This window comes from Physeter macrocephalus, chromosome 16 (genome assembly GCF_002837175.3).
Source record: "Physeter macrocephalus isolate SW-GA chromosome 16, ASM283717v5, whole genome shotgun sequence".
Lineage (NCBI taxonomy): Eukaryota > Metazoa > Chordata > Mammalia > Artiodactyla > Physeteridae > Physeter > Physeter macrocephalus.
This window is the reverse complement of record NC_041229.1, coordinates 88,259,719-88,286,917: the sequence shown is the minus strand read 5'-3', so window position 1 is coordinate 88,286,917 and position 27,199 is coordinate 88,259,719. Positions and strand designations below refer to the sequence as shown.

General features: G+C 47.5%; 1 protein-coding gene across 1 annotated transcript in view; it reads right to left on the bottom strand.

The window, feature by feature from the left end:
• PRR5L (proline rich 5 like) overlaps positions 1–26,350 on the bottom strand; it is a 72,002-nt gene extending 45,652 nt beyond the window's left edge. The window contains exons 1-3 of the mRNA XM_007106873.3: positions 26,253–26,350; positions 7,024–7,311; positions 5,265–5,345 (exon numbers count right to left, since the gene is read on the bottom strand). Of these exons, the coding sequence (XP_007106935.1) occupies positions 5,265–5,345; positions 7,024–7,187 (245 nt within the window). The 5' untranslated portion in view covers positions 7,188–7,311; positions 26,253–26,350. The remainder of the gene's footprint in view (positions 1–5,264; positions 5,346–7,023; positions 7,312–26,252) is intronic.
• Positions 26,351–27,199: the final 849 nt, after the last annotated feature.

Below are 27,199 nucleotides of genomic sequence, written 5' to 3'. Positions count from 1 at the left end.
GATTGGGATTGACATGTATACACTGATGTGGATAAAATGGATGACTAATGAGAACCTGCTGTATAAAAAGATAAATTAAAAAAAAAACTAATGAGGAAATAAATGCTAATGAGAAATGGGGTTAAGATCATGTGGAGTTAGATGACAAAAATCCTATATCCTGGCTTCTGCATCAGAAGGTAAACTGGCTCACTGTGAACAAAAGTAGTTTTTAAATTAATATTTAAGAAAAAGCATGAAATTTCAGACTGCTAATTTTACCATAATTACCATGCATGTTATCATAAATGTCCTTATATTTTTAACCTGTTTATTATTTTTGTAAAAAATCTTTGAGTAAATTTGGTGATCCAGAAATATGTGCAATTAACAGCAAAGGCGATAGTGAAGGACTCTTAGCTCCATCCATAGGGTGTGGACAATGTATCAACAGCATATTCTGTTATGTTCTTTCAACAGCTATATAAATATACCAGTGAGATTAGACCACCACTTCCAGGGTTGTGTTCAGAAGCATATCTGTTCTTGGCAGTAATAATGGGTAGCGTGAGAACCACATTTCCATTGTTAGCTTGAGGAACACTATATAAGGAGTCTTCTTGTTTTCTAAAACACATAATATACACAAGCATATTGTATCCTTTAAGTTGCTAATTAATGTGGACACAAGTGCATGGAAAGGCATTATCTCTGTACCTCCAATAATTTTCATTTCAATAAAAATGCAAACTATGGCTGGACACTTTCCAGTCTTTTTTTCAAAAAGAAAAAAAAAGGTCTCCGCCTTCTCTTGATCTAGTAATGTGTTTTAGAAGTTGAACATCCTTAGTCCAGAGTTCTTCCTCAGAGATACCCCAAAGTCTCTCTGCTTAAGTTTAAACTGAAGTTCATTTTTAAGACATGGAGACACGTCTTAGAAGAAAAGATCAATTGTTTGTAACGACTGCATTTCAGAACCCAGTTATATAAAACTTACCTTCCTGGTCATCCTTTGCATTGGCTAATATTTACACGAATTCACATTTCCCAGGGAACACACTAACTCCACAGTTAGAAAGATGGCCAGGGCTGGCTGGGGTGACCCGGGAAAGATGATTTAGGCTTTGACATTGGACTTGGATAATCCATCAAAGTTTATTACTGTTTGGCTGGAGTAGAATGAAGAACTGAGAGAGTCATTTCCTCTTGTTCTTTCCTCTGCAGAAAGGAGAAACAGCTGGCTCTCCTTGTAAGAACTTAGCCTCACCCACACTTCCAGGCCAGCACATTCTTGGAAGGGCCTGTCCTGGACCTCTCTAGTTCAAAGTCAGCTCACCTCATCCAAACAGCTAGAGAACTTTGTATACAGTACTGTTTATGGGGCAATTCATCACACTGCCCTGTGCTCTCACGCACGGTACTCAGCCAGCATTTCTCACTTTATTATTGCTCAATTTTCATGCTAGGAATAATAATGGCTAACATCTATTCGGCACCGGATCTTGTAATAATGACATTTTTAGCATTATCTCAGACCTCCCAACCACTATGATGGGCATGTCATTATTATCCCCGTTTCATAAAAGAGAAAACAGAGATTGATAAATGAAATAACTTGCCCCTGTCACACAGCTGGTCTAATTTTGATCCCTAGTCTCTCTGAATCCAAAAGCGACTCTCTTAACAAGTTAAACAATCCTCTTGAATCTGGTAGGGATCTTCTTGCACATAGAACTGTCATAATTGATTGAAAAATGGGCTTGAGATTAATAGCCTTCTCTCCTTTGGCATCCGTCTCTGCCCCTCACCCCACCTGGTCGGGCCTCAATGCTGGCGAGTTTGCCGTTGTGTTCTGCAAACAGGTATTTTCACAGAAAAAAGAGAGTGAAGAAAAACCAAAACCTGTCTATTGAAATGTAACCAGAGAGTAGTATGTCTGTTTTGGTGTTTTAATTACTGAAATAAAGGCAGCTGTGTTTATTCCCACGTTGGCTCTTGCAGACGTGGGTTCACTTTATTTAACTTGGGACGACCAGGTCATACATATGCCTGGGATGTGTTTCATGTTCTCAGTTATACTCTTGAGTGTCTGTGCTGGGAAAGCCCATCTCCGTTCTAACCACCATCCTAAAGAAGGACAGAGGGTAGACGGTCCAGGACATGGTCATCGAAGCTCTGGTTTTTGACAGCTTTGAGTTATTCAGGGCTCAATTCACATCCGGGCAATTAGTTTCAAACCCCAACCATATGTGTTTCTCACTAGCCTGAAATTGCTCAAAACATAGAGAGGAACATCCAACAGGCCCTGCTAAACCCAGTACTGGAAAGGAGTGTTGGAGGAGTGCTGTGATCCCTGGAGGGGTGTTAAGAGTCACAGCACATGGTAGAGATGGAGTCCCGGAGGCCTTGGGAAAGGAACAATGGCAGAAAGAAAGATCAAGACCATTGGCTTAACACTTCTTCCAGCCTAGAACCCCTCTCTCTGACACTACAATATAGTGCAAAGAGCACAGATTCCACTGGGGACTGAATTGTGTCCCCTCATCCCCCAAATTCATATGTTGAAGCCCTACACCCACAATGTGACACTATTTGGAGATGGGGACTTTGGGAAGTAATTAGGTTCTGATGAGGTCATGAAGGTAGGACCCTCAACACTCATGTTGGGATTAGCATCCTTATAAGAAGGGACACCAGAGAGCTTGCTCTCTCCCCATCGTGTACACAAAGAGGCCTTGCGAGGACACAGCAAGATGGCGGCCAGGAAGAGAGCTCTCACCAGGAACCCAATCTGCCAGCACCTCAACCTTGGACTTCCCAGTTTCCAGAACCGTGAGAAATAAACGTCTATCGTTTAAGCCTCCCAGTCTATGGTTACGAAAACCATTCGGCAGCCTGAGCAAACTAACATAGGTGTCTACGTCAGACAGGGGTTCACATCCTGACTCTATCGTTCATAGCTGCGTGACCTTGGACAAGCTATTTTGTTTCTCTTGCCCATCATTTTGTGCATAAACTATGCACTGAGAACAATGATTGTCTCTCAGGGCTGTGAGGAGGGCAGAATGTGATGTATGTGAAAGGTGCCTGGCACTCTTCCTGGCACCTCCATCCACGTCAGTTCCCTTCTCCCCCACTTGGGTGTCCTGAGCGCTAGAATCTGGGACACGACACCCCATCAGCGATGCCCCCCCATGTATGCTATGGCCGATCTCATAAATGGGCAGCCCGTTGGTCCAATTCAGCCCACAGATGTGTTTTGTCTGGCCTGTACCAATGTTTGGGGACATTTGCATTACTTATCAACATTTAAAAGACAGAAAATTTCACATAAAAATCTCAATTTCTGGTTCTTCTTGAGAAATAAGATGGTATGTCACTGGACCTGCATTGTTCTGGGCGGGGAGGGGGGGATCCCCTTGGACAGAGGGTGAGCTCTCACCTCCACTCTCCAGGCCGGCTTCACCCACTTAGACCTGCTGGGTACCTGGGGGCTTCTGAGAGAGCAGCCCAGGGTTAACAGGGCTGTTGAAATCTAGCGTGGCCTGTATTTCTCCTAGCTGCCCACAAAGGTTTTAAGTACAATTTCAGGATCAGTCCCCTGATGTGAGCAACAATTAGCATGTTCCTGAGTCACCGTTTTATTTATTTATACGTCTATTGTGAGCTAAGGAACGTTCACGGAAAAGACCGAGATCTTAGTTCTTGGAGCAAAATTCAGCTCTTGCAAGCTGGGGGGTTGGCCGACCCAGCTTTGCCCTTGTCACGCAACATCTCAGGGCCTCAGTTTCCTCCTCTGTAAAAGGAGGACTTGGGTGAGATGATCTCTATTGTCTCTTTCCATATTTGTGTAATTATTAGGCGAAATTCAAGTGCCTGGCTAGAAATTTAACACAACTCTGTTTGCTTCCAAGCTCTAAACGTTTTAATGAAAGCAGAGCTCTTAAAACACCTCACTGACCCTTAACACAGGTCTTAACTAAATGTAAACAAGACCTGAATAATGGCCTTTTTTAATGTTCTGCCCATTCCAGGGCTAGGTCTTCATCCTTGATGTTCTGCACTTAACACACCCAAGAGGAATGAACACCAGGGCATTAAAAGACCTGATGTTCAACCTCCTGTCCCGGGAGACCTCGGGGCTCTGGGCCCTGCTTGCCTCTCTGCCCTCATTTCACCAAAACACAAACCCAACCGCACTGCCACCCAACCTCCAGTACTCTGTGCACGTGGGCCTTCTTTCAGTTCCTTGCTCATTGCTACCACTGGACCTTTGCACATGCAATTGCCCCCACCTGGAGCCCTCTTCATCTAGTTAATTCCCACCGATCCTTCAGATGACAGCACAAGTATCACATCGCCATTCCTGGCCTCCTTGGCAAGATCAAGTCTTACTAACATACACTTTCATCACAGCAGCTGTGTTGTAGTAGCTGTCACAGGTTCATTATTACATTTTACATGTGTGATCAGTTGAGTAATGATTATCTACTCAACTGACTGCAAATTCCAGGAGAGCAGGGGCCACATCTGTCTTTGCTCACTGTTGTCTTTCCAGTGCCTGGCTAATAGGGAGGCACTCATATATTTGATGAATGAATGAACAGGTAAGTAGTGGACACTACTGGGAAGATTCTCGAAGACATTAAACTCCTCAAGGACCATGTCTTATTGAGGGTTTCATCACCAAAACCTAACAGCAACGACAGTAACGATGATGATAAGAGCTCCAAGTACCAAATACTTGGTGTGTTCTAACCCTGTTCTTACAGACTATTTACGTAGTAACTCAATAACTCACAAGAATCTTGTGCATTGGAAGTAGGTGCATTTCCTATCTGTTTCACAGAAGGGGAAACCAAGGCACAAAGAAGCTGGCAAGCTACTTAGTAAAAAGAAGGATAGTAATAAAATCCTGAGCAGTCTGCTACCAACTGCTAGGCCATCCTGGCCTAATAGGGCACCTAATAATCAAGCAGGGCACAAGAAATGTTTACAGAATAAATGGCAGCTACCCGATGTCAACCCTCTACCCCCTGCACCCCAGTGACCCAAGCATACATTATATACATGGACAAATGGACGAGCCCTCTCTGGAGCAGAAGTCTAGACAGATAAGGGCCTCAGAGCTTAACAGTTACAAGAGTCTCATTAAAGCCAACAGAAGTAGCAATAGGAACCAAGCAGAAAACAGAACTGAAGGTAAAGCTCCTGGGGGTGGGGTAGCTCCTTCCACCCCAGCTCAGGCCCATGGTGGGAGGGTCCCGGCCTGGCCAGCCACATACCTGATGTTTTCGTTCAGTGTGTAGAGCTCATTGCTTTGCAAGCCGCCCCCTTTAAAGACATTGATCACGGCAGTCTGGACACTGCAGGGAAATAGAAACGACCCCTGGTGAGTGGATCTGTCTCCCCGGGGCCATTTCCACAAGCAGCTCAGAGCTGAAGGTGGGTGGAAGGGCCACGAAGCCTGTGGCACAAACACGGCCACGTTTTCTATCCCTGGAATCTGTCACTTCCATCTGAGGGTCCTTGGAGAGGAAGGGAGACTGAGGCCAGGAGGGCCCAAAAGTAGGCCCTCTCCCCACCGCACTTTCTCGCAGGCTGGCAGCCCCGCTGGGGGGCAGCCTTAATGAAGGGCAGGCAGTGGGCTCTACTCTCAGGAAACTGCGCGGCCACCACCGCTGGGCCTGACAGAACCCCCAGTGGCATTAACTGAAAGCAGGAGGTGACCCAGGTCTGGGGTTCTTTCACTTAGGAGACCTGTCTTCACAGGGCAGCCTGGAGACCCAGGGCCAATAGGAAAGGAAAATTCCTTGCCTTTTTTTAATTAAAAAAATTTTTCAAATATGGATTTTAATTGTCCTTGCCTTTTAATAGTACCCTCTGGGAAGAACTCCAGAGGGGCTGGCCTCACTTCCCCTTCCACTCCCACCTCCTGCCACTGTCTAGGCAGAAGAGTTAATCCGTTGAGGGGCCCAGGTAATCCTTGACTCCACGTTCTCTGGACCCCAGCCCAACATTTCAGCAAGGAGCGGATCACAAGCTCGTCTTTACCAAGGGTTCCAGGCCTTTTTAAATGAACAAGCCTCTATTTAACATCAAAACATTTCGGACACCTCCTCCCTCCCCATCGTAAGGGTTGGGCATTCACTGAAAAAAATCCGTAATAATCCAAATGACAAAGAATTCCATAATGCTTTAAAATAATGATGCGTTGATTTATCCAAAACGGAACCACACAGATTTGAAAAACAGCTCAGAGAAGGGCGAGACATAGAACGGATTCAGTCTCTACTCAGTGCTGGGTGCACAAAAGTTCAGCTGGACGCCTTACAAAGGCTAAGCGTCTCCTCTCCCAGCCACCTGTGGCTCCCAGCTATGGATCACCCCTGGTTTACGCTGTTTAGTTAGCTTTTCACAGATACTGTCTTAGCTCTCCAAATAGGTAACAGGTGACTTGAGGTTACTTTTATGTTCCCACCCCCGGGTCCTCTTACAATTGGCGTGTGACTAATGAGCATGAACGGTAACTGTAAGTTCTGATCCAACTGTCCCAGGATGGTTAACTGACTCTGAGAGCCCAGAGGCCCCCAGTGGTCCGCTTTCCTTCTACTAAAACAAGGAAAGCTGGGGAGCGGGAGGGGGTGAGGGACAAATTAGGAGTATGGGATTCACAAACTCCTACACATAAAATAAATAAGCAACAAGGATTTACTGTATAGCCCAGGGAACGATATTCAATATCTTGGAATAACCTGTAATGGAACACAATCAGAAAACAAATAACTGAATCACTTTGCTGTGCACCTGAAACTAACACAACATTGTAAATCAACTCTACTTCAACAAAAAAAGAAAAAAATATTTTTTAAAAAAGGAAAGCGAATGGATACAGTTGCTGTAGGGAAAAGCACTCTCTTCACCAATCACCCCTATTCTCACGACCTTCTGGAGCTGAGATCTCAGGAGACGCTGAAGCTCAGCCAGCCCCTGGCCCTGCTCTGGTGCTGGCAGTGCCCCTCTGCCCGCCCGTGCCTCCTGTACCTGTTCCAGGCCGAGTTGGAGCTCAGCTGCAGAGCCTGGCGGGCTGCCTGGAAGCGGGGCAGGTCGCTGAGCGCCGGGGAGCTCATGAAGCGCGGTCTGGGCCTGCGGAAAGAGCCCATCTTGGGGAACTCGACAGGCAGGTTGGGGGCGAAGCCGCGGGTCATAAGTCCAGGTGAGGGGACGGCTTCTCCTCTGGACCTGAAGGTTCCGAATGCCCACCCAGAGGGCTTCTCCCAGGACTGCTTTCTGGCCCTCAGGCTTTCTCAAAACCACAACGTGAGCCAACACCTGAAAAGAGAGGGCAGATTTGTTGAAAACGCCTAGGCTGGGCAGACCCCACCTGGGAGGAAGTTGGCTGGGGCTTCCTGGCCAAACTATCCTAAAAACAATTCCAGGACCCCACAGCACTATCTATACCCTGCAGGGTCCCATTCACAAGTGTTTACAGGCCTCTTGTTAGTTACAACAGTGTGGTCACTTCCCCAAATGGGAAGCCAGTGATAGTGGGTTGAGGCCAAGCCTACAGAAAAGTGATTTCTAAGCTGTACTCGACTGTGGTTCCTAGGCATGCTCATCAGAGTTTGGGTGCTGGCTGGGTTTCTGTAGACCCCACGATGCTGCGCGTTAAGAGGTGGCTTTTGAAAAAATGCAGAACACAAGAGCTCCTTGTCCTGGCACTGAAGACCATCCATGACACGCCCTGACCACGGCAGCCCATGTGTATCGCTCCGTATTTCCCAAAGCGTCAGTGCCTCTTCACTCAGGCTCATCTCCTCACCCTCTCTTACCTGCTGTTCATTCATTCATTCCATCAGAACATATTTATTGGTTACTATTTATTAACCATGTGAGCTGTGGAGCATCCAAAGATTTCTAAGACCTAGTCCCTGCCTTCCAGAGGCCCATGGCGTATGGGAAGTTGACTGGTCATGTATCTGTTCACACAATAAATATTTATTGAGCACCTACTATGCTCCAGGCACTCGGGTACTGGGGATACAATGGTGGCCCTGGAGAATGTGGTCCCTGCCCCATGGAGCTTACAACTGGCAGGCAATGCTCCATGCCAGGCCGACTCCCTCCCAGGCTTCTGATTGTATCTACCGTTTCCCTTGCCCAGAAGCCCCTCCCTCTCTTCCTCTCTGCTTGTCTAAATGTAATTTACCCTGAAGGGTTGGGTTCAAGGATACTGTCTCCCGGAAAGCTTTAAGGCTTCATGGTTAATGGCAGTGACTTTGAGTGAATTTGGGTTTGAGTCTTAACAAGGCCACTCCTAAGCTGTGTGACTTTGAGCTCATTAAGTCTGAGAGTCCACACGTGTTAGCACTGCCAACTTCCCGGGACCGATGAGAGAGGAAATGAGATGGTGTGACATGCCCAGCAGAACAGCAGACCCAAGGCTCTCAAGCATCAGCTGTTTCTGTTCAGACTCATCTCCTTCTTTCCTCAGCATTTTTGAACCTGTCATTTCAGTCTTTTAATCTTTAGTGAGCCTCAAGTCCAAACCGACGACTTAAAGTGAGTTTTGAAACTGGTCAGAGTGAAGTACGGAAGGAAACCACCAGGGTCATAGTTACTTTTTCCTTCCAAGGCTTTACGCTTTAGCCCAGAAGTATCCTCACTGGCACCTCTCTCACCAGCTTACTCTGCTATGACCCCGAAAACAATGCCGAAAGAAAAAGACATTCCAGCCATAAATGCCAACTTTCAGGTTGGCAGGAGGTGTAGGTTTTGCGGGCCCAACTGCGGCGTCATTAGGAGGAGGAACTTAGGTGCCTCCTTCTAATGAAACACGCTGCTCTGGTCAGAAGGGGAGTGAGGCTGCTAGATGGGCCCTGAGGCCGTCCATCCAGAGGGTGTGGGCGGTGCTAACACTGTCTGCAGACAGTGACAGTGAACTTGTAAAACCAAGAGCCAAAAAAAGGAATGGCTTGGCCCACCTCTTGCGTTGTTTTTAAAGGAAAGTAGACCTGTGTCCCATTTTCTTTTACAATCTCCTGCCCTTCGACCCATTCTCAGACTGAGCAAATAGTGACTAAACTTTACCAGTAAATGCTGGGGAAGTTGTAACAAGCCCGCTCAGTTTCAGAGGGTCTCAATACTTCCCCAAGTGCCCCTGGAAGGTGGAAAGATTTGTGCAAATCCGTGAGTGAGGCAAAGAAGTAATGCAACCACAGAAGCCCCTTTGGAAGCCTGAAACTAGCCGGCTTTGGGATTTGATTTGCCCGGTAAAGGTCACACTATTAAGAGAGGCTCTGGTTCACTGCCCTTCTTTAAATGGGCCTGCTAAGTGCAATTCATCTGTGTAATTAGGGGCTATTAACTCCTAAATTTTACGAGCATCCTAAACTCCAGGTGATGCAGTTGCCTCCCACTCAGGGGCCCTTGTACAGGGAAGTTGAAAGGTGAGCAGAACAGATCGATCAGGGGTTCAGCTTCCGGCTCCCTGCTGAAACACCACTTCTCCAGGAGGCTGGGCTCCTGTCCCCATCCCGGCCCCGCCCGACTTCTCAGTTAGCGCCTCCCATCAGGCCACCTGCTCCAAGCCGTGTGTGTGTGTGTGTGTGTATGTGTGTGTGTGTGTGTGTGTGTGAGTGTGTGTGTGTGTGTGTGTGTGTGTGCATCCAGCAAGACGCATGGGCAGACCCGTGCACACACGCGACCTTTTTAACTAAGGGTAATTTTCAGCCAAAGGGATGATGACCACAGCCTCCTCGGCCTTGCATTAGCCCCACGGTAACACACAACAAGAAGCACCTCTGACCCATTCGTCCCCGGCAAAACCTGCCACCCTCAGATACAGACAATCCAAAGCTGTCTGGGTCTCTACCATTCTCCCTTCTGGACGGAGCCAAGGGGACTCCCCAGAGCACGCAGAGGAAGCTGCTGGGCGTGTTGACAAGAGTGGTCTAAAGGGAAAAGCTGACACACCGTGCGTCCACCTGCTACGGCACTGGCTCCTCGGGCATGGGTTTGTCCTGACCTAAAGAGGACAAATCAGAAAGTGACAAGACGGATGGGGCTTTGGGGTGAAGCCAGTCCAGGCCCCCATTCACAGGTGACAAAAGTGAGGCCCAGAGGAGCAGAGAAACGTCCAATGTGTCTGAGGTAGGAGAGAGCCCGGACTGGCTAGGACTCGGGTTCCCTGACTCCCACCTAGGCCATTTGTAAACTCCCTGAGGATAGACGTCAGGACTTACTCACCTCTTCCCTCAAGCCTAAGCGCAGTGCTCAAGATAAAAATGAAGGAAAGGACAGCAACTGATAAGGCACCACTGCCTGCCTGACGTGATGACAAGCACGGTCACAAAAGGGAAACTTACTCAGTAGGGAAACCCTGGCATCAATGCTAATTCTGCCACTTAACCTGCCAGTTAAGTCACACAGCTAAATAAGCAGCAAATCACTGACTGACAAATGGCCTAATTCTACAGCCCTTTCCCACTTTGCGTTTGCCAGGCTACCAAACGCAGCCAGAAAATCAGCATCGAAGCTACCAAGTTAGTCAGGAACATCTAGTCACGAGATTTCTTATCAAAATTCAAATCTCACGCCCAGGAGATAAACAGGCATAAGGAACTCTAAGACCACGTCTGATGCGGATGAAAAGAGAAAGCACGACTGCCTTACTTAGACACCCCACCCCTTACTGCCTGTGTGACCTTGGCAAGTTTTTTACCTCTCTCTGAGGCTCCATTTCCCCCTGCAAGAGATGAGCTTGCTAGCATGACAACCTCAGGGTTGAATGAGGATAAAATGAGTACATATCTGTAAAGCACTTAGATAGAACAGCCCATGGCAAAGAGCAAATGCTTCATAAGTGCTTGTTAAATAAATAACTTGTTATTTCTAAATCTCCAAGCAATGACAGCAGCAGACACAGAGCAACACTTCCTCTAGCTTATGGCGACCTCACAGACATCTGGAAAATCCTCCACCTGGGAGCAGGCCAGGCCCCGGAGCCCCCACGGTGGCCACAGTGCATTAGGGTCTTTGGTAACTCACGATGTTATTTATTGAGGCATATGATGCCTCTCAACTCCTTTCCTGCAGCGTTCTTTCTGGGCTGCAGCGGGGGTGGGCGTTGGTCACAGAGTGAAGCAAGCTAAGAATTACCAGCCCTTTGGCCCAGCAGTTCCACTTCTAAGAATGCACCCTACAGACATGGTCACGTGTCCCCAAAGACTGGCAGATATGCTCATTCTTTGCAGTAACGAAAAACTGGAAACTACCGAAACGTCCACCCAACGGGGACAGGTTAGATCAAGTATGGTACCCCCTAAACGGAAGAGTTAACATACCATTCAAATTAATGCGAATGCCTGTAGTTCTGAAGGACGAGTGGTCACTAGAAGCTTTGGAATCTGACAAACCCTGGCATCGATGCTCATTCTACCACTCGCTGACTGTATGAGGCAGAAACACTGGCCCCCAAAGATATATTCACTTTTTAGTTCTTAGAACCTGCGAATATTACCTCGGGTGGCACAAGATGTGATTAGGTCAAGGATCTTGAGAGAAGGAGCTTAGCCTGGATTATCCAGGTGGGCCCATAAATACAGTGACATGTATCCTGATGAGAGGGATGCAGGAGATTGGAGACAGAAGAGGAGAAGACACAGATACACACAGAGAACATATGAAGATGGAGTCAGAGACTGGAGGGATACAGCCACAAGCCAAGGAATGCTGGCAGCCACCAGAGGAAGCTGAGAGAGGAAAGAAATAGATCCTCCCAATGCAGCTAGAAGTTGGTATACTGTGAAAAAAAGAAAAAGAGATTCACCCCTAGAGCCTCTGGAAGGAGTGTGACCCTGTGACACATGGATTCTGGACTTTTGACTCCAGAACTGTGAGAGAATACATTTCTGAGGCTTTAAGCCACCAAGGTTGTGGGAATTTGTTATTGCAGCCAACAAAAAGAGAATATACTCACTCTGTGTCCCTGGACCACTCTAAACTGCAGTCTCTACATCTAAAACATGGGAACTTGGAGAGTTGTGGTGCTGATGAGAAAGATTATCTACGAGGTGCTTGGCAAGGTTCCTGGAACTATGCAGGTGCTACCACAGTTGCAGTGGCGGTTCAGAGCAAAGGGGCCAGAGCCAGGCCCCACGTCACCACTTCCAGCCAAGGCAGGCGATTTAGGATTGGTGGGGGGCTGGATGAGATGATTCAAGTAAGGCTTAAAATAGTCTTGGTATGCAGCAAGTGCTTGATATATGCTACCTATTGTTTATTTTTATTACTGCCACCATCACTGCTGTATTAGCCTGCTCAGTCTGCTATAACCAAATACCACACATGGGATGGTTAAAGCAACAGAAATTTATTTTCTTGCAGTTCAGGAGATACAAGTTCAAGATCAAGGCGTCAGCGAGGTTGGTTTCTCCTGAGGCCTCTCTCCTTGGCTTGCAGATGGCCACCTTCTCCCTGTGTCCTCACGTGGCCTTTCCTCTGTGTATGGGCATCCCCTGGTGTCTCTTTGTGTGTCCAAATCTTCTCTTCTTATGAGGACACCAGTCGGATTGGATTAGGGCCCACCCTAACAAGCTCATTTTAACTCAGTCACCTCTGTAAAGGCCCTATCTCCAAATACAGTCACATTCGAAGGTACTAGGGGCTAGGTCTCAACATATGCATTTGGGGGGGACACACTTCAGCTACAACCACCACCATCATCATTGTCACCAACACAAAACCTTCTTTGCCTAAAGTCTCTGGTTACAGAAGCCACAGCCTCTCAGTAGATATTCCCTTGTGAAGGACCGATGAGGTTATTAACATTTAGAAAAATGTGCTTCTAAGATGGTGTAAGGGGTTAAGTTTTGGGTGCTGGAAGCGTTCACTTCAGTAATCTGGAAAGCCGGGGTCCTGTGTCCATGAAGCATGAGGCAGTTAGAGGGTTACTGGGTGCTGTCACTGGCCTTGCTCTCCCAGGCTCACTGCACAGGGGTCTCTTTGGAAACCTCTGCACTCACGATCCAGAATGTGTTTCTTGGAGAAAAAGAATGTGGTTTCTTGCCTTCTCCTCCCAGCTTCCAGGGCCAGGGCACGGGGAGGGGGGTGCAGCTTACCGGCCGGCCCAGTGGGCAGAAGAAGGTGGTACACTCAGTGGAAAATGCAAATGAATTCTACTAAGGCTCCAACCCTCGACTCTGAAAAGGGAAATAGGACCACGGCACAACTTAAAATAAAGAAGTGGGTGGCTTATAATGACTCTGAGGCTTCCAGGAAAAGGCCATTCTGAGTGTAAATAACAAAGAAGTCAAAGAAAACTGGGTACTCAGTCTGATGTGGCCACCCAGAAAATGGAAAACGAGGAGAAACCAGTTCCCAGGGAAACCAGACAGAAAGCCCATCTGACACGTCCCCCACCCCCGCCCCCAGGAGACCCTGCAGGCAGGAAGCCCAGCGTGGAGCTCCTTCCCTGGGACACAAACACAGAAATGAAGAGGCAACGTCCTTAAGCAGTGTCAGGATTTAGATACTGTCATTCAACTTCACCCATCCATTCTCTAACTGTGGCCAGAGAGAGCTTTATAATGATGAGAGAGCGGAGAATGATAGCACATTCGTTGAGGGCGAAGTAAGGTGCAGGCACTTGACCTGTATTATCTCGGTGTTTCTAAAATAAATTTAGGGGATCTTGACCAAAAACCTTTAATGATATAGATTAGAACAGAAAATACCAGAATGCACTGCATTTGGGAGAAACGTGTATATTACACGTGTCCTCGTACTGAGTCTAAATGTACCGGTATTTCCTACTGTCTGTAACATTCAGAATGTTTGGAAAGCCCTGTGTGCCATCGCCATCCCCATCTTACAGAGAAGGAAATGGATCTGCTGCTTAGGACAAGAACCCAAGAGCCCAGTGCCTGTGATGCTTACGGCCGATGTTGCTTCAATGACTTCAAAGGCTCCCCACAGGTCTTAGAATAAATCCCCAAACCCCAACCTCACACTCTCACCTCCCTTCACTCTGCATGCCAGCTCACTGACTTTCCTTCATTTCCTCTAATACCACCCACTCTTTCCTGCCCCAGGACCTTTGCACATGCCGTGCCCTCTGTGTGAAATACTTTCCACTCACTTCTCCAGGCTCAAACCAGCACACCCTTTATTGTCTAAACTTCCTTTGCTCAGAAAGGCCCTCCTCCCCCTCCCCCATGATCAGGTCACATCACCCCATAGGGCACCCTCCTCACCTCCTTTGTTGTCGTATCACAATCTACCTCAATAAATCACTACAGAATTATTTCTTATTGTTTTTATGAGGTCCATAAGGTCAGGGACTATGTCTATCTTGTTCTCAGGTGCATCCCCAGAGCTTGGTATAGTGCAGGAGTTCCACAGATATTTGATGAATGAGCAAATGAACCAGCCCCCTGAGAGGTTCTATTGCTGGGAGACACAGAAACTATAAGCAAGTGTCAGCTGAGGATACCGACACCTCAAATTACATACGGCTTTACTGTATGAAAACATCCTGGTATTGAAATCTGACAAACTTGGGTTCAAATCCAGCCTCTACAATTTATTAACTGGGTGACCTGGATAAATGGCTCAACCTCTCTGAATCTCAGTTTCCTCATCTGTCAAATGACTGTGATACTTACCTCGATGTTGTTAACATTAAGTGAGACAGCCCAGGCCATGGCCGGGCCCATAGGAGGGGTCCCCCAAATTGTAGCTAGTATTAAAATGTTTATCGAACACTGCTCTTCACGAAGCCCTCATAGGTCCCAAAAGGTGACACCCAGCCATGGTGTGGGGCAACAGGCACTCTCACGCCCCGCTGGAGGGACAGCAGTCTGGGGCAACTGCTATGGAGGGAAATTTGACAAGGTCTACCAAAAGAACAACGGCTGTACCCTCAGACACAGCAAGTCTACTCCCAGTAACGTTATTCCAGGCATGTCAAGTGGCTTATGGAACCAGGGTTTTTACTACAGCCTTCTTCATAACAGCAATGGGTTGAGAAGACCCTAAATGCCCAGCAGCAGAGGACTGACTATGTCAACTATGGTATCCCATACTCTGGAATCTAAGAAAGAAGGGGAGAGACGGGGATGCTTTCCAGGGGACACTCTGAGTGAAGCGTGTTGAAAAGCTAAACATAGAGTCATTGGTCTATTAGGCTCCCATCTACATAAAAAAGATGAAAAAGAGTATTTGCCTATTTCATTGCATGAGCATAAAGTATCTCTGAAAGGACAAACCAGGAACTGGTAACACAGGTTTTCCCAGGAAAGGAGCTGGGTGGTAGGGATACAGAGGGGAACACTTTTCTCTATAAACCCTTTTGTACCTTTTGAATTTTGAAACATGAAGATGTATTACTTATTCAAATAAATAAGTAAAAACAACAGTGACCGCCTCCTACTTCCCTCCCTCCTCCAAAAGTAAGAATCAGTAGAGGTTATATGATTTGTTCAAAGTCACTCGGCTATCAGGGGGAAGTCAGGATTCCAACTTGTCTCCCGATTCCCAGTGCTGTCCTCTAGCCATAACTATCCATTCACTCATTCATGCAACGCAAATTTATTTATTCAGCACACTTACTCTATAAAAGGAGCTGCCTTGTTAGGGATACATGGGCCAGAAAACAAACCCTGGTAAGAAAAGAAGATGAAAGGAAGAACCAATTTCTTTCCGTCTTTGCATCATGCATCACAAACAAGCCCAAAGGGCTGAGCCTGGAACATCCCAGAGAGCGGGCAGGACCAACCCAGGCTAAAGGAGCCAGCCATTGCTCGAGCCAAACTGGTTTTTGCCATCTCAGTATAAAAGCCCAGCAGTCCCAGATCTGAATTTTCAAAGAGAAGCCCCGAATCCAGACTTTTTAAAATGTTGAAATCACTTGATATGTAAGTATTGGCAACTAATTCACCAGGCCGACTAACACTTTGGGGGCCTCACATATAGGTTGGTGACCTTTATTTTATCCCATCGTAGCTATGACCACCAAACCTTCTCACACCTTTTACCCAGAGCCTAATGGGGGTGTAACTTAAGCCAGCACTACCCAGCCCCTGTGGCCTTGGGTAGTAAGTCACTTCCCTTCCCTAGATCTATTGACTTCTCAGCTAATTAAGAGTTTGGCTTTGCTGATGGCCATGATAACCTCTCAGCATCACCAGCCGTGCATTCAGTCCCTACGCCGTAAGCCACACAAAACTGGGTGCCTTTGACAGACTTGGAGGGGGATCAGACCCTGACACAGTGCCTACACAGAACCAGCCCTCAGCCGATGTGTCAGCTCCCACCTGCCACATCATCTAGTTGACCAGCCTCTTTAACCAACCAGTTCTCTCTCTTATCTCACTCTTACCCCGTCACCGATTCCTCGGTAGAGCCACAAGCAACCCCCCACCCCCAGATCACATACACACCCAGGTATACTCTTCACCAGGGAGAGCCAGCAGAACCTGGGATTTCACTAAAAGAAACACACGCCAAACAGAAGCCTCTAAGCCAACCTAGGAAACCAGATTTGAACTAGCCAGCCTCCGCCCATGGGATGGAAACCAAGTCAGAAGTAGGTGTTTTTTTTGTTTTGTTTTGTTTTTTGCGGTACGCTGGCCTCTCACTGTCGTGGCCTCTCCCGTTGCGGAGCACAGGCTCCGGACGCACAGGCTCAGCGGCCATGGCTCGCGGGCCCAGCCGCTCCGCGGCACGTGGGATCTTCCCGGACCGGGGCACGAACCCGCGTCCCCTGCATCGGCAGGCGGACCCTCAACCACTGCGCCGCCAGGGAAGCCCAGAAGTAGGTTTATAAGAGCAGTGGGACCATTTTGCAAATCAATTGCCTACCGCGCCGATTTTACTATTGTTGCTTCTCCTAAGAATATACTAACCATCGCGAGAGGCTGGTCATGACGGTGGGATGGTGCCGAGCCTCTACGGGCATCTATCACCTTAGTTCATTTCCACCCTAAACCAACCTACAGGAAGTAGGTTTTGTTATTCCCATTTTGCAGAGGAAGAAACTGAAGCCTGGGAAGTAACTTGCCCAAGGTCAGAAGACTACTAAGTGGGACCAAAAGTCAAATCCTACCTGATTCCAGGGCCTGAACTCCCAACCCTCTGTTTTAACAACATTTCTGTCTGCCACACAGTCACCACCCATGCCTTCCCTTCTCAACCATCACCAGCAGCTTCTTACCAGGTTCAGGCAGCCTGTATGCTCTGTCCCTTACAGGAAGGAAGCTTCGTTTCTTCATGGTACCTTCAAGCGAGCTGAAGTCATTGTGTTTACTTGTTCACCGTCTGACTGGCCCTGAGAGCATGTAAGTTCCTTAAAGACCTGTAAGACCTTGCTTGTCTCGTTGACTGCTGTATCCCGCTATGAGCACAGTGCTGGGCACATAAAAGGTACCCACTAAATAATTTTGAATGATGGGATGAAATGTGGACTTGCAAACCAGCAGAAAGAGCAGCCCTCCCGTTTCTGGGGGACCAGAAAAAATGCCCTTCCTTCTGCCTGAACTGGGGTCCACCTAAGCATTATCGGACCTGGGTCACACGGGCACAGAGTCCTGGGTCTGCATGCTGGTCAGTGGATCCTACAGACACAGCAGAGGAAGGTGACTGCTGCAGAGCACGGCACACTCGTTGGGATTAAGGACCAAACTTCGCAACTTTGAGGAGACAAAAGACGGCCGAGAGACAGACACTCCCACAAACAAGAAAATGTTAAGGGTCAAGTCTGGACTATGGAAAAGGCTCAACAGGACGAATGAGGCAACTTTCTCAGCACTCCGCTGGAAACCAAGCGCAGACAGAAGAGTCTGGGAGTCTGAATTTGTGCAAGAGTAAATATCGGCTCAAACAGGATGCAGGCGCATGTTTCTCTCTGTTTCAAAGTGTTGGCTGAATGTCCACAGGACTCAGAGCACTGACAATTCAGATCCATCTAGAAGTAATTATTTCACCCCGTCATCATCATCACCCAGGCCTGCAAACCACAGTATAATCACCAGAAAAATCCCCTCCTGTGATACAAGTCAAGCAAAACTGTGGGGGGAATAACCACACATCTTATCTACTCCTCTATAAGCCCCACTTTGAGGAGGGAGTTTCTTGGAGTGCAAATTGTTTGGGTGTGGCCGACAAATGCCATCCAGAGCAATTCTGCAGTGCCTCCCAGATGATAAACCAAAAGGCTAGACACCAGTGGTAGCCAAGACCGACCGTGATATCAGCAATTATATTGCTGACATGGAACATACATAAATCCCTGGGGGGTGACACAGCGGTCAAAAGCTACTGTCTGGCAGCCAGCAAGAGTTTTCAGTGTGGGGAAATGTGCTCTGGATTAACATGTGCGATTTATTAAAAATTAGCTTCACTCTCCCGTTGCAGAAACAGGATTGAGTGCTTTTTCGTAAGAAAAGGAGATGAAGGGAAAGGGCACTTCTTCCTATGTCATGGGGCCAAGTGTAAACAGCACTGGATAGAGAGTCAGAAGCCTGAAGGGGCTCTTGGGATCTGATCATTTCAGGGAGGTCATGAGTTCGATTCAAGTTCATGCAACCACCACATGTTAGAAGGTCCGCTGTGTGCCAGGATCTAAGTAGAGGAAGCCATATGGGGCAAAGAAGAATAAAGTATCTGCCCCCAAGGGGCTCGGGGGCTCGCAGGAAATACTCAGAAGTAATGTTATAAACGCAAATCGACACCGAGGGCTGTAACTGAAGATGGACAGTTGAGACAAGATTGACGCAGAAAGGTTAAATCACCTTCTCCAGTTACAAAGTAAAGTTAATGAAAGGTCAACCGAAAATACATGCTCTCCATTTTCTTGCTGTTTCTCTAAAGAATATGGGCACTGGACACTGGAAAGAAAATTTGGGGAAGGAAAAGCAAGCTTTCATAGGTAAAGCTCAACGAGTATCCTTTTTCTTTTTTCATCTGTGACAGAAAAGGATGGGACAAAATATCACATTTTAATAAATAGCTAGTGAGTACCCACTACCCAGGATGCAAAGATGAGCCAGATGTTGTCCTACCAGTAATAAAGAAAAGAGAAAAAAAGGAATACTAGTTTGGTCACGATGCAAGAAAAACACAGGAAGGCCTAAAGCTGAGATGGCAAACTCAGTGCCTACAGGGGCCAAGGCAGAAAACACAACCACGCTTAGAAGGCCAGGTGGGGACCATACCAAACTAAAGAGAACATTCAGTCTTCTTTTTGTTCTTTTAAAGAAAAACTGGAAACCTGTGTTTATATGTCAAATCTCCCGATTTTTAAATACTGGAAAAAAATAATCATTTTTTTTTTTTTTCAAAACACGACTCAAACCAAACAAGACATTTCTGATGCCAAAGTTTGGCTCCCAGGCTGCCAGTTTTTGACTGCAGAAAAACACACACAGCTCCTAACTGCCAGCGCTGGAGGAATAATGAGGGAAAAGTGTGGAGGTCACTTAGGCAGACCTGTGGGAAGATGAATCCAGTCCTGGGAAAAATAAATAAAGTAACTGAACAAACAAAATAAAACTCCAGGGGCCTGTGGTATAACACTCACCACTGACATCTGCACAGCACTTTATACAGTCAGCCTTACATATCTGCGGGTTCTGAGCCCTCGGGTACAGAGGGCCGAATGTAAAGAACTTGAGCATCCTTCGATTTCGTTATAGGGAAGGGGGAGAGGTCCTGGAACCAGTGCCCTGCCGATACTGAGGAATGACTATAGTTTCTAAAGCTCATTTTCATGTCATCTCAGTTGATCTTCCTAACAAACCTCAGAAGTAGGCATCATTATGACCTCTATTTCAGAAGGGAAGAGTTTCTGGTTCAGAGGCCAGAGGAGCAACTGGTCCCACAGCTATGGAAGGATAATAGCACCACAACTCAAGTCTGGGACTAGTACTTTTCCAGAATTTAAGAGAAGAACTCCAGACTATTGTATTTTCTAGACATCTTCCAGGAGATTCTGATGTACAACCAGGATTGATAACACTGTTCTAGGGAGAACCAGTGTTCTCAGCCAGGGGTGATTTTGCCCTCCTCTCCTCCTGCAGGAGACATTCAGCAATGTCTGGAGGTATTTTTTTGGCCGCCATACTGGGGAGGTGTGAAGGGTACTACAGGCATCTAGCAGGTAGAGGTCAGGGATGCTGTTAGACTTCCTACAATGCACAGGACAGCTTCCCACAACAAAGAATTATCCAGCCCCAAGTGTCAATAGGGCCAAGGTTGAGAGACTCTAGTGCGGGGCTACTTAACCAGCAACCTGAGAATCAGCAAAATCAGCATCACCTGGGAGCTTGTTAGTCATTCCGGCCCCAACCCAGACCCACTGAATCAGGTTCTGTGGCTTAACAAGATCCCCGGGTGATTCGTATGCACTTGGAGAAGCACTGCTCTAAACCACACTTCCTTGGCTATCACAGAATTTTAGAATAGGAAGGAAACTTCGCGGGAGACCAATCTCATTATTTTGTAGAGAGGAACACTGAGCAACTGGCCCAGGGTCAGAGAGCTTGCCCACAGCAGAGTCGGGATCAGATTCCAGATCTCAAATCCCTGACCTGTGTTGTCTCCAAGACGCCAGTTAGGACCAATGTGTGCCCTCTTTGAACAACTCTCCCCTCTGCAAAAGTTGATTCCAACCTTTGGGGGTGTCTTGAGGGCTTTTCTGAAGCCTGAAAGGAATCGATGATCCTGTTGGTCAAGTTTTTTGTTTTTTTTTTTAATTATCTCAGAACACTGCAAAGGATTACCATGTTCACCCACTACTTTTGCCTCCAGATATTTTACAATGAAAGTGGCCATACAGCTGCACAGTGGTGGACTCCAGCAGCCAGCAAGCTGTAGTGGAGTTCTCCAAAATGACAGTAGCAGCTGACGTGGTCTCCCCCAAAGACATCTGGGGAATGATGCTGAACCCGTTCCAGAGGAGTATTTAGAGTTCAACAGCAAGCGTAAAACGGTTTACACGGAGGATTTACGCAGCTGAGGTCATGAGCAGGTTGTAACAGGGTTTGAGGCAGCTTAGTTCAGAATAATACAGACACACATCAGAGCCCTTGCTGTATTTTTGCCCCCAGTCCTTGGGAAGAAGAGGAAAACAAATTCCTTCACGTGTTCTCCCAGGCTCAGCTTAAATGGACATATACTCTAGTTCCTGAATGGCCAAGGGAACCCCTAAGTGTCCCGTTAATCCTAGTATTTGCTAGAAACCTAACCGCTGTCACAGATGCCTTCAGCAAAACACAGAACTCGGCCTGTGTCCAAAAGAACCAGCAAAGTTGAAGGAAGTTCTGTAAGAAATGAGAGAAGCAAGAAACTGGAGGTGTTGCTGGTGTTTGGTGATCGGCTAAAGTGAAACCAGCACACTGATGAGTGCCTGAGAGAAATCTCATATTTACACCCTAAAATTGAGGTGAGGGAAAGAGAATGAAAGCTGAGAGGTAAATACATGCTTTTTGTAACATATGGTTATATGCAAAATAAATTGTACAAATAATTATGAGAGGCTGTTTGGGCAGTGGCGGGGGTAGATGCTGACCTGGCTTTCCCATAGGCCATGGTCAAGAGGGAGAGAGATCTTTTGGTGAGTTCCACTGTTCTCCAGAACCCTTCTGGGCACAGTTCACCATAAGCACAGCGGGGCTGGGAAGAGGGGGAGGCGAGTGAGGCACCTCTCTCAGGGCCATGCTCTTGATGTCTCCCTCACCTCACCTTAGTCCCAGCCGCAAAGCACACACACCACCCACTTTGATAAAGAACAGTCATATTTTTGACTCAAAGCTTCCACACAGAGTAAAGGTGGCTGATTTTCATTCTAAGCCTAACTTTTTACTACAGAGAAAAATAAGCGAGCCACACTCCACCCTGAAAGCCTAACATAGGTGTCTCTACATTTCCGACAAAGAACTCGGTTAACTGACTCGCTCTCCAGCCAGCCAGAGCTGGCTGAACCTGGCTATGAGCTTCTGCTTTTTAACCCAAGCCAGTATATAATAATATCATTTATTATCCTGTTACAGAAATGTAATATTTTTTAAAGGGAGGAGGCAGAGAATGTCCTCCACACATTTGAAGAATATATACAAAGCCCCCAAACTTCCAGAATATGTTAAAGCTGCAACTATCAGAGGGCCAAAAAAAAAAGAGAAAGAAAGAAAAAAAGTCCGCTTAAATTTAATAGACCGTTTAAATTCCTAGTTGATGCTAATTAGAGAGCAAGCAGTATTTCTTTAAACCCCTGCTAGACAGAGCTTAATCCAATTTAGATAATCACTAACCTTCACTTTTTTTTTTTTCTTCCTCTTTCTCCCTCTCGCCTCTAAATGAAATCCAAGGATTGATCTACAAAGGCCATAAACTGGCAAAACGTAAGAAAAGAATAAAGAGAGAGATTGGGCGACTGTTACCTCAAAGAGCCAAGTCCAATTAAAATGGAAACAGGTCTCACGGACTCCCTAATTTATATCGACTATAACCTGGGATTTCTAACAAGGCCTCTTCACAACAGAAGCCATGCCAAGGGAGGTGGCAGTACTTCCTTCCCCATTTTCCCCTCTCAGCACCTTGTCGGGTAGGCTAATCGCCAGGTCTTGCCCAGCAATGTGACAGCCATCCCTAGCCAGACCAATGCCAGTAATTCTTAAATTCACAATACCTTCTGGGCCTCTCTCCTTCTTCCATGGGATAACTACTGTCAGAATTATCCTGACTGTCCCTTTAGTTCCTCCATTGTTCACCCAACTCCTGTGCCCTCATTTTAGTGCTACCACACTGCTCTGATTCAGAAACTTCCATGTGAACAAGCAGGACCTTCTTGAGTACTTGGGACCCTGGGTTCTTCATGGAAGGCCTTCAAGGGTAAATGTCAAAATGAACTAGAAAGAACAAGGGGCTTTAGTTAATAGCTGTGTGACATCAGGAAAGTAATTAACCTCTCTGAGCCTTCATTTTCACATCTTAAAATAGAGAAAAGAATAGCTACCTGCACAGTTGTTGGGAGGTTCAAATAACATTACCATGGCTGGACCTGGCTCACAGTTATTGCCCAGTAAATAAGTTGGCTCGTTTAACTGTACAAGTTTCAAGGTAAACCTTGCCTTGGATCTTCAGCCCCTGACAAAAGCGTAAATAACTCAAGTTCACCTCTGATGCCCCATTATTGCTTTGTATCATCTATGCTCCCAACCTCCTTCTTAGCTCCAAAGGGGAATCTTCCCTTGTAAAAGAGTACCTCCTGCTTAACAGTGTACCACTGTCTCTGTTCCAAAATTACTAACCTCATACCCCATACAAAGCCCACAAAATATTTTATTCCCAACTTTCAGCAACTGAAATATTAATTCCCACTGACTTGTTCACAAATGATACTTTCTATAAGCATTGCTTTTAGCAAGCATTTACATTTTGCACATACAGAGGCAACTCTAGGGAATAAACTTTCAATGATGAAAGCTAAACACAGCAGGGAACTTTCATAGGGCCTCACACTCTATTTCTCAAATCAATTCTGTATTGGTCTAGCTCTGCAAAAAAAGATGAACATGAAAAAGGCTACAATTCAAGAAGATTTCACTATATTTTACCTCGTACGAGGGCAATACAAAAGGAATGACCACAGCGGATTATACACATGCACACCTACAAATTCCCCAAGGTAGAGAAATCATTAAGAAATCCACAAAGCCCTTACTGATTTCAGTTTTCTACAGATGAATGGTTTAAATGTTGTACATACATTGTCAAAGAACGAATTGAAGATTATGACATTAGCTCTGGATTTCCAGCATGAAATTTTCAGATAGCAGTGTGATAGTTTTCTAAAGACAAGACTGGGATTATTTTTTCCAGTTATGGAGCCACTCTGTGATATTATGTGACATTTAAAGAAAAAAGCCACCAAGTTAATCAACTATAAGATGATCTAATTAACAACTGAGGCCCTGAAAGGAAAGACATCTCCAGAACAGGCTGGCACTACAAGGCTGGAGTAACAGATCTGGAACCCATTCTCAGCTCCACCCCTGTGTGTGTTGCTTTGGACAAATTACTTAAGTTCTCTAAGCCTCAGTGGGCTTATCTATGTAATGGGGATATGATAGTACCTATTTCATCATTGTTTTGGTGCAGATTATATAATATTATCAGAGTCTGTTAGTTCAAAGTTTAAGACATATTAAGACCACAATAGGTGCTTGCCCCCTCCCCTTTTTTAAAATAAAGGGAACATTTTTGTAATGTTCAAACACAGACCATTATTGAAATTTCACCCATTGAAATAAATACACATCCATGACCCTCTGGATCTGAAAGAAACGAGGTCTCCTCGAGAAATAATTTTGTCTAAACTAAGCCCTTAAGAAAGAACCCAGTCAAACAAGCCTATTTCTAACGCCTTTTCTTTTTTACACTACTAATGGTTCTGGCTGTTAGAAGCTTCAGTAAAATACTGAAAGGGCAATGGTTGGAGCTGAAAAAACCAAAGACAACTTTGTGGACTGACCAAGCATTGTTTCCCTTATCTGCTACATTCTACAAAAACACTCTGAACAGCAAGCACCCTTGGTCAGATTCTTGGGCTGAATGCAACCAGAGAAGACCGGCCAACCAGCTTCCACAGAGAGGAGGGCTGCACTTTCCTCAGTCGTACTAGGTACCTCACCAGGGGCTACATTTAAAATGTGGCTAAATTAGTTTCTGCAAGTTCCACCTCTCCTCCTGACCTGCTTGCTGCTTCATGTTGTAACAGCGCCTTCCAGCCAGAGAGCAATTTACCAGAGCGCAGCACCCTGAAATATTGCAGCATGTAGGCCAGTGAAATGTCATGACTGCACCCATGGTGGTCACTAAAGGGAAGTAAAAAGGGCAGTCTCTGAGGCTTGATCAGCGAGCACCCTTTGATGGGGGAGGGGCAGGGGATGGAGACAATCTGGAGCTGGCGTCCTTGACTGCTTTGGTCCTTTGCAATGGGTCATTTGGATTTGCACGTATCGTCTGGGCAACAGGTCCAGAACTCTGCCCCGGCAGGGATGCCCGCAGACTCCGGCCCAGAACTATCTCCAAGCGAGTCACCAGAGCAGACCTGCCGCTGGGCCGCCTCGCGTGAGCCTTCCGTCTTGCGGGGCGCATCGCAGTAATTGAAACCTTGCACTCCGCAGACTGTAGTGCGTCTATAAATACTCACCGCCTTACTGCTGACAAACAAAACGCGGGCTCCCGGCACCGCGGGGGAAGAGGCGGTGGCATGTGACCAGAGGCAGGTGGGTAGAACAAGGGGAAAACCCTGTTGCCAACCACAGAGGCACCCCACAGCCGATTCCTGAAGCACGGTTTGCAAGTAACACAACCTGGTCTGCCCTCGAACGGCCGCCCCTCGGGAAAGGGGCGGAAGGCTGGGGACAAGAGGGTGCGGGCTGCAGGGGCGGAGGCTCCAGGGCGCCCCCTGTGCGCGCAAGGAGCTCTGCTCGCGCACAGTAGGCGCACAGGGGAAAGCCTCTCCAGAAGGAGGTCTGGCGGGAAAGGTGAAGCAGAAAGGGGTTGCCGCCGGCGAGGAGAGCCGCCCGCCCCGCCGGGTCTCCGCAAGCTGCGCCCGGGCCCGCCCTAGTCGGCAGAGCGCGCACGTCCAGCGGCGCTCGGGACAAAGCGGCTCACTTCTCTGGCCTCCCCTCCCACGCCTCTCTCCGGAAAAGGGGGGAATGGCAGGAAAAGATGGGGTGTTTCGGGGCGCCGAATCGCCCGCGCCCGAGTAGGGGCAGCTCTTTAGATTTGCCCCTCAGGCCAAAGAGGAGAACGAGAAAGACCGACAAGCAAACTTTCTTTTTCGATCTCCTGGCACAGCCTGGGTCCCAGGATCGGCGGCGTCCCGCGTTCCACCCCACAGCGGTCCCTCGCCCACCCTAAGGTGCGGACGCTGGGCGCGTTTCCCGCCCCCCCCCGCGCCCCCCACGGTGGTCGCGAGCCCCTTCCTCTATACCCGCCTGCAGCGTCCGATCGGAGGATCCTTAACCACGCGGGGGCCCCCACCCGGTTGCCCCCAAATGTAACGCTTCCCCCAAGGCCCCTCCCCGTGCCCCGCCGGATTGTGCCCGGTGTGCCCGGCGATTTTGTTCTCAGTCCCGTGCCACTGCTGAGCCTGACTCCAGCCCCTCCCGAGTCACCTCGAGTCACGCACACCCGCAGCTCGCCTCCGCCCCAGACTCCGCGCGCTCAGGGAAAAGTTTCCGGTCTTCCCGAGAAAGTTTTCTCACCCGAGAGCAGTGAGCGACCTGGATGGCTCTCGCCGCCGCGCTCTGCTCAACCGCCTTCTCTCCCTCCTCTCCCGGCTCTGCCCTCCGCGGGGTCCGGTCCAGACTCAAGTCCTCTCCGGCGCGAGTCCACAAACGCGGCGGCAGCGGAGCTCCCGGAGCCGAGCTGGTGACACGTTTCCCTCCTCTCTCATCTTACGACCTCCTCCTCCCCCACCCTCCTCTTCCTCCTCCTCCCACTTTTCCTGTCCTGTGCTCATCGCTTCAGTTTCTCTCCAACAGCCCCCATGCCACCCCACCTCACCCTCTCCCACTTCTCCTCCCCAGCAGCAACTCTCACCTTGCTAGGGAGGGGGGCAGGGGAAAGGGGGCGCCTGCGCTTAGATCCAGTTCAACAATTTCAGGAAATCCAGTGCTTTAACTTGAAAAGCTGGGGAGGATGCAACAGGTCATGGGAGCTTGGCTCTGCGTTCCCCTCGCACAAGACGAGACCCCCCACCTACCTCCACCCCTACGAAGAGAAACTACCAAGAAGCCAAGGGAGTGACTCTAGGGCCCACTAGAGGACTAGAGCCTGGGGCTTTTGTCGTTGCTTTAAGGAGCAGTCCTGAGGCTTGATTCCAGGAGAAGTTGTTTTAAGTGCATCAATGAAGATATAATTCCAGTGAAGTCTCTCCCTTAGATTTGCAAAACTCCTTAAAATTCTCCAATTCTCTTTCCAACTGAAGGTTTAGTGAATTGGAGTGTCCTTCAGAGTTTGAAACAGCAGAAAACCAGCCAATCCCCAATTAAAAACAATGAAAATTTATTTTCAAAACTTTTTTTTTTTTTTGCAGGTGTTAAGAATTTGATGCAGCTGTTTTCAGGACTCACTGGCTTGCATAATTTCACCCTATGGCCGAGCAGGAAATACTTTACAAATGCTGCCTGTTCACACATCACACTTAGGC